This window comes from Callithrix jacchus, chromosome 10 (genome assembly GCF_049354715.1).
Source record: "Callithrix jacchus isolate 240 chromosome 10, calJac240_pri, whole genome shotgun sequence".
NCBI classification, from domain to species: Eukaryota; Metazoa; Chordata; class Mammalia; order Primates; family Cebidae; genus Callithrix; species Callithrix jacchus.
This window is the reverse complement of record NC_133511.1, coordinates 113337377-113345676: the sequence shown is the minus strand read 5'-3', so window position 1 is coordinate 113345676 and position 8300 is coordinate 113337377. Positions and strand designations below refer to the sequence as shown.

Sequence of the window (8300 nt, the reverse complement as noted above, 5' to 3'; positions counted from 1 at the left end):
GCAACCTCTGCCTCCCGTGTTCAAGCGATTCTCCTGTCTCAGCCTCCTGAGTAGCTGAGACTACAGGCACAAGCCACCACAACCGGCTAATTTTTATATTTTTAGTAAAGAAGGGGTTTCGCCATGTTGGTCAGGCTGGTCTGGAACTCCAGACCTTATGATCCTCCTGCTTCCGCCTCACAAAGTGCTGGGATTACAGGCGTGAGCCACCACACCTGACCCAAAAATTGATTCTTATTGTTACTATAATTGGCATTTCCCTGATTACCACCAAATTTAAGCATATTTAAAATGTTTGTATAAACAGTAAATTTTTTGTTTATACATTTACCTATTTGTCTATTGGTTATTGAATTTTTTCTTCTTATACTGTAGCAGTGCTTTTTATATTCTGATTCTCTGGCTACTATATATGTTGCAAATACCTTCTCCCAGGCAGTGACTGATCTTTTGACTTTGTTTATAATGTCTTCTTATCATTCAAAAGTAATTTATTTATTACATGGCCAAATTTATTGATCCAAATTTTATCTTTCATTTCAGAAAGCTTTCTCTGGCCTAGATCATGAATATAGTCTCAAATAATATCTTCTATTAATTTTTAAAAAGAAATCTTTTAGTTTAGGATTTTTTTCATCTGGAATTTATTTTCATACTCAGGTAAAGTAGAAACCTAATTTAATGTTAAAAGCTTCAAGTGGCTTAACATTTTCTCACAGGACTGAGGCCAACACAGCGTATCCTGAAAGCACATGCTGTTTCTGTGACTGTAATTCACTTTTCAGTCCTCACATTTTTAGTTGACTCATCCGACTCCTTTTACTCATACTTCAAAATCTAGTGAAATATAGCCTCTTGCATGTAATACTCCTTGATCCACTCAAACAGGGTTGAACACCTTTTCCTCATCTATACCTGGCTCACACACTATTGTTGCATTCACCACATCGTGAAATCATTTACATGCCAAGATTCAGCTCTTGCTTCCAAAATACTCCGTAATTGATGACTACCCTACTGTGTTTTCTTGCTTCTAACTTATGAAAGAGCTTATTCCTCTAGAATGAGAATGTTCTTTTCTACTTTTGTTCCTGACTAACTCTGACTCTACTAAGTTTTTTTTCCCTCAAGATGCACTCTTAGATGTGTAAAAAATATTTGGTTAAAAGAATGTCTGTTGCAGTGTTCTTTATAATAGCAAAAACTAGAACAAATCTAAATTCATCAATAGGGGTTCAGTTAAATAAATTTAGCAAAGCTATACAATAAATACTAAACAGTCATCCATATTGATGTCACAGAAAAGATTTACATTATGCAGATACATATCACAGGCATAAATTGAAATATGAAAATTAGATTAAACAAAGCAGTATGGAAATAAAATATTATCCCATATATAACATACCACATATATTTATGTCATATACATATCATATGATATACTGTATATAGAGGGAGAGGGAAATAGAGATGAAAAGGGAGGAAGAGGAGAAAGAGGGGGAGGAAAAGGAGAAGAAAATGATAAGGACTAGAAGAATATCTACCAAAATGTTGATAGTGATTACCTCTAGTGGGCTTATAAGTGGATTTATACACGTGTGTTGGAGGATGTATTTGACCATCTTTATTTTCTTATTTTCTAAATTTTCTAAAACAAATATGGATTATGAAGGAAAGACATTTTATAGGGTCTCCAAAATAAATGATACAACTACCTTTATTAACAAGATTAGTAATAATTTTTAATTACTAGAAAACAACTCAGAATATTTACCCATGTATTTAATTTAGCCAGTTGAAATATTTCAAAAATAAGCAATATTTATAACTTAATGGGGATGTTGTTCTTCATAATTTGGACAATAAAAATAGGGGTGCACTAATATTAGTCCTTTTGCTATTTGATATTTTAATACTGAAAATCAGGGTACCTTTAAATTACAATTAAAATAAGTTTGCTTTTCTAAAAAGCCTTTTGAGATAAAATCATAGCAAACTGGTCAAAAGACAGGCTATTTTTTAGTGATCCTCATCATGATTTCATATTTCTTAGTTAATTAAATAATATTTTTATCATCTAAAATGAATGGGTACAGAATTCAAGGTCTCACTTACAGTTAGCTATTCTTAATTAGCTTCCCAAAATTTGACAAAGTGAAAGAAGGCAATATTTCTTTTGCTAAAAATTCTGCAATTGTCGTTTTTATTGGACGCAGAGTTATGGGGATAAGATGAGAAATATTTCCTGATGGTCTCCCAAATGTGGTAGAAACTAATTTCTTGGAGACTAATTTTGTGCTTTTTGTGTTTTTTTACTTTTATTTTAGATTCAGGGGTACGTGTGCAGGTTTGTTAAATAGGTGTCACGGGGTTTGGTGTACAGATCATTTCGTCGCCCAGGTACTAAGCATAGTATAATACCCAATGGTGGTTTTTCAATCCTCTCCCACCTTCCGCCCTCTGCTAGGCCCTGGTGTCCGTTGTCCCCTCCTTTGTGGCCATGTGTATTGAGCGTTTAGCTTCCATTTATAAGTAAGAATGTGCAGTTTGGTTTTTCATTCCTGTGCTAGTTCACTTAGGATGATGGCCTCTTGGAGATTAATTTTGAATATTTCTTCTTATAACAGAGAAATTTCTTTTCACGTGAATTTCTAGTTTGTTTTTGCTTAGCGTAAAAAGTGAATATGTTGTAATAGGAGGAATTACAGACTATTTGTCGAACCAAGGGTAAGTTTCATATAAATTACGGGAGCCTGCAATCTTAAAAGGCGAAGCTTTGGAGGGGATATGGTGAGAGTTTGTAAAACCAGGAAAAAGATGGAATGAAAACAGACCTACGTTTTAGATTCCAGAGTTTGAAATGAGAAGGCTTAGGAAAAACAAAAATATATGCCGTGTTGTATTACTTGACAAAAAAAATGACTTTAAAGGCAGCATGTATTTCAAGCCTAAAAGACAGAAAAACAAAAGAAAGCAATTTCTTTATAGAAGGTTTTAAATTTTATAAATTTCTTTATAAAGTAGTTTTTTATAAACTGTTGAGGGAGACATGGTAATATCAAATAAACATGTTGAGACTTTACCATGTGCCAGAAACTCCATTAAGAACTTTGGAGAGATTAATAATTGTTCCAATAACACTTTCAGACATGTATTATCATTACCTTTTATTTCGCCAGCTTTATTGAGGTATATAGGTGACAGCTTAAAAAAGAAAGAATTCTTCCATTTGCAGCAAGGTAGATAGACCTGGAAGACGTTATGCTAAGTGAAATAAGTCAGACACAGATAGACAGGTACTGCATAATCTCACTTATATGTGGAATCTAAAATATCTTTCCTTTTATTTTAAAGACGGGCATCAGAGGTTTGTAGAAATCTCATCACTTTACTCAAGGTCATGCCACTAGTAAGCATAGAAAATAAGATTCAATACTATGCAGCCATAAAAATGAACGAGATCATGTCCTTTGCAGGGACATGGATGGAGCTGGAAGCCATTATCCTCAGCAAACTAACGCAGGAACAGAAAACCAAACACCACCTGTTCTCACTTATAAGCGGGAGCTGAACAACGAGAACAGGTGGACGCAGGAAGCGGAACAACCCGCACTGGAGCCTGTCAGGGGAGGGTTGGGAGGGGAGCGCATTAGAGAAAAGAGCTAATGCATGCTGGGCTTAATAGCTAGGTGAGGGGTTGATAGGTGCAGCAAACCACCATGGCACATGTTTACCTATATACCAAAACTGCACATCCTACACATGTACCCCGGAACTTGTAAAACAGAAAGAAAATAAGAGTCAAACTCAGACTGCTCTGTCTCCAGAGCCAAACTCCTAACCTCTCTGCTATAGTGTAGCAGTGGTATTGCTAATGTCACACAGAGTGACGAGAAGAAACAGAAGCCAGGCCTGGATGCGGAAGAGCCTGCTATATATGGCTGAGTGTTAAGTAACATTTTGCCTCGTGTTTCTACAACTCAGTTAATTATCACACAGGTTCAAAGGATGTCAACATAAATTGCTACTTAAAGATCTAGATGATGAATCAAATTTGGTTTAGGCATTTCAAAACTAGATAATCTTGATTAATTGACTAACCACATCAGTAAACAGAGTTTTTGATTTCTAAAATAGGAATAATAATCATTCATACCATGTATATTTCATATTATAATTAAATTATGCAATTCAAGTGAAAATAATAAACAATAAAAGTCAATGAAGGCTGGGCATGGTGACTCACACCTGTAATCCCAGCACTTTGGAAGGCCTAGGTAGGCAGATCACTTGAGGTCAGGAGTTCAAGACCAGACTGGCCAACATGGGAAAAACTCCATCTCTACTAAAAATACAAAAATTAGCTGGCCGTGGTGACTGGTGCCTGTAATCCCAGCTACTCGGGAAGCTGTGGCACAAGAATCACTTGAACCTGGGAGGCAGATGTTGCAATGAGCCGACATTGTGCCACTACACGCCAGCCTGGGTGATGAAATGAGACTCCATCTCAAAGAAAAAAAAAAGTCAGTGAAGATGAAATAATGCTTAAGATGGAATACGATGATACATGATACAAAAAAGTAAGCCTTGGTTTGTTTCACTTACAAAACTAAAGTCGTTTTTATTTCCTGCTTTACCACTCGTTATCCACCTGAAATTTCTTACCATGTAAAGAGCTTTCTCATGGCATTTTTTACCTCTTCATTTCTCAGGGTATAAATGAGTGGATTCAACATAGGTGTTAGAATACCATAAAACAATGCCATGCTTTTGTCTATAGATAAAGTAGAAAATGGATGCATATAAGTAAACATACAGGGCACAAAGAACAAGGCAACAACAGTGAAGTGGGCTCCACAGGTGGAGAGGGCTTTGCATCTCGCATCTGCGCTGTGGGACCTCAAGGAGTACAGGATGACAATGTAGGAGGCAGCCAGCATGAGGAAGTTCAACAGGCAGATTACACCACTGTTGGCAACCACCAGCAGACTGATGGCATACGTGTTGGTGCAGGCAAGTTCCAGCAAAGGGTACAAGTCACAGACAAAGTGATTGATCACATTGGGCCCACAGAAGGGCAACCAAAGGACCAGGAGGAGCTGAATCAATGAATGCAGGAAGCCCCCAAGCCAAGCCACCCCTACCAGCACGGCGCAGAGATGCCTGGTCATGATGGTGGTATAATGCAGGGGCTTACAGATGGCCACATAGCGGTCATAGGCCATCACTGTGAGCAGAACGATCTCAACACCTCCCAGAAAATGAGCTCCAAAGAGCTGAGCCATGCAGGCCTCATAAGAGATGGTTCTCCCCTCATACAAGGAGTCAGCAATGAGTTTAGGAGCCATAGAAGAAGAATAGCAGGTGTCAATAAAAGAGAGGTTAGCCAGGAAAAAATACATGGGGGAAGCCAGGGTGGAGCTGGAGGTGATAGTGACCACAATGAGCATGTTGTCACAAACCGTGACCACATAGATCATCAGAAAGATCACAAAGAAAACTCTTTGTACCTCTGAGTTCTGTGAGAGTCCCAGCATGAAAAATTCTGTGATATTGTGTGGTATTTCCATAGATTCCAAGTTCACTGAGAATGCAGGTGCAGTATTGCCTATAAAGACAAGGAGAATTGCATGGCGGGGAAACATTGCAAGTTTTCCTTTAACATACCCTTCATCCCTTCTAACCCACTTCTGTTCCAAAATTCTTATACAAATTTAATCTGCTGACCACAAATGGTAAGCATATGTGTATCTGTTAACTTGAGCATCATGAGGCACTACATATCTCAATTATTAGATGAAAACAATAACTTAATTATCTAAATTTGCATTTTTTTGTGGCTGCTGAGATTGAACATTTAACAGACGTTTATTTTCTAATTCAAACTGGAATGAATCTCTGATCACTTTCAGCACAGATAAGATTGCACTTGAGAAAACGAAGAAGAATTAGGACCTCCTGAAGTCTCTGCATGTATGGTCCATACTTTGAATTAAAGCTTTCTTCTTGGAGTTTGCAGTGAGCTTGGTTATACTTTTTGTCTGTTTTCCCAATGGTAATACAAATTGATGAAAACTAACTAGAGCAGGATTGGGAGAAACTGACTTGGTTGTGGCTGGAGACTTACCAAATTCTCTGCTTCTCTACTTTCTCATTTACTGCATCTGCACGCTGTCAACGGCGTCACACCTAGGAAGACAACTTAACTTTCTCCTCTTGCTTGCTTTATACATTTTACATACTTCTGAGTTTGGCTTTCTCTGACCTTGGTGTAATCCTTTTAGTTAAGGACTACTAGTCCCTCTGCAATCTACAGGGAGGACTCAAAGTAAAAAACAAAATTTTAAAAAATGGGGAGCATCAGCAAAACGTACTATTAGATGATTATCTACCTATAACTGCATAAGAGAAGCTACAAGGACAGAGGGAACAGATGCCTTGTCTTAGCCAGTTATCAATCATAACCTCATATGACAGAATATCCCGACTCACCCTTCATTCCCCTAATGACACTAAGGAAATGTCTGTGAAATAGACCTAATATAGTCGTGGATAAACATAAAACTTGCTCTTCTGGTCTTAAAACTTAAAATTTACATTTTAAATTCTTATCTGAATTCCCTCCTCAAAACATCAACCCTCGGATATCCCAAAAAGGATCACAGAACTTAAACTAACCAAATCCCCACATCCAGACAATAAGATACCAGACCCCACATTATCATAATTGCTTCCTCAGCCCTCCCTGTTTTCCTAACCAACCACCTATTTCTTATTGTCCAACTCCTCTTCCTTACCTGTCCCTAACTCCTGTTTTCCCACACACACAGTTACATTTCCTCCCTGCTATTTAAACCTCTAATTTCAGTTGGTTGAGGAGATGGTTTTGAGACGAATCTATCTTCAGCTTAACATCCAATTAAAGCCTTTTTCCCCAGGAATGCTCCTTGTCTCAGTAATTGGCTTTCTATGCAGTGAACAACAGGACCTAGACAGAACCCCTGGCACTTTGGTGACACCTGTTCCTATCTTAAATTTTAAAACTGTCACTAACCCTCTACACCACCCTGTCCTTTACCTGGAAACGTAGATCTTCTTAAAGTAGCTGAATCCTCCAACTTGCTGAAGATTTAATGCTCAGTATGATAAGAATTAAGGAAAACCATCAAGTGTCAGAAGAAAAAAGAGGTACCTAGACATATAGAAACACTGGAGAGAAAATTCGTGTACTGACCATGAAACAGCTACCTTTTTCTCTCTCTGCACTTTATTGCAAGACGGTAAATATAGCCTCTGCAAGTGATAAGTCTGATGGGGACTTTTTCAGGGTAGAACATTATGGCCAAAAAAACGTAGCATTTAGGCTTTGCCAAGCACTATCCAAACACTTACATATGTCAGCTTGTTCAATCCTCACATTATTCCCATGAAGTAGAGTACTGTTTACATCCTCATTTTTCAGAGTAAGAAAGTAAGAAATGCATCTAATGAGGGGCAGAACTGGGGCTTTTACCCAGGCAGTCTTGCCACAGAGTTTGTGGGCTTCATGGTACCACACTATCACTTAAACACATCTGGGTTTGAATTCCTCCTCTGCCATTTTATTGGCTGTGTTACTATGAACAGCTTCTCAAGACTCAATGCTCTTATCTGTAAAACAAGAGTACAGCAACCCCTGAGGCTGCAGAGAGGTATAAAAAACAATTCATATCAAGCATTTGTACAGATAAACATTCAATACATGGAGTCTATCACCATCATCAATATCCTGGGCAATAAATCCTTCATACGGTGTAAGGAGGCAAAGACTTAAATGTATGCATTCTAAACTAAGCAGATATTAATATGGGTATAAATATGAAAATTCTCTAATCCTGATCCTCATACAGAACACAACAGGGGTAGAGAAAATGCAATCAGTGGGAGTAGTATACTCCACTGTGGCCAAATAATGGATTTATATGCCCAGAAATAAAAATGATAAGCTGATTCATCTCTGTGACTCCAATTTGTGTCAAATAAAGTGTTTGTTAAAAAATTAGTAAAGTAAGAAAGTCTCCTGTTTGAATTATCTATGAGAAATAAAATTATTTTGTGGAAAATAATAAGAATTCTAGTAAATTGATTCCACTACATTTTTATTTGGGTTACACTTTTCTTGCTTTTTTTTTTTTTTTTTTGAGATGAGTCTCACTCTGTCGCCCAGGCTGGAGTGCAGTGGTACAATCTCAGCTCACCACAATTTCCACTTCCCAGGTTCAAGCGATCCTCCTGCCTCAGCCTCCTGAGTAGATGGA

At 37.6% G+C, this 8300-nt stretch overlaps 1 protein-coding gene across 1 annotated transcript; it reads right to left on the bottom strand.

The window, feature by feature from the left end:
* Positions 1-2901: 2901 nt before the first annotated feature.
* Positions 2902-8048, bottom strand: OR4C3 (olfactory receptor, family 4, subfamily C, member 3). The gene is made up of 2 exons (XM_002755313.7): positions 6131-8048; positions 2902-5611 (listed from the first exon to the last, which is right to left on the bottom strand). Exon 2 carries the CDS (start codon positions 5571-5573, stop codon positions 4665-4667), a length of 909 nt encoding a protein of 302 aa, XP_002755359.2. The 5' UTR covers positions 5574-5611; positions 6131-8048; the 3' UTR covers positions 2902-4664.
* Positions 8049-8300: the final 252 nt, after the last annotated feature.

What these genes read in the sequence shown, in the direction of transcription:
- OR4C3 (XM_002755313.7), bottom strand. Translation starts at nt 5,573, where the DNA reads ATGGAAATACCACACAATATCACAGAATTTTTCATGCTGGGACTCTCA.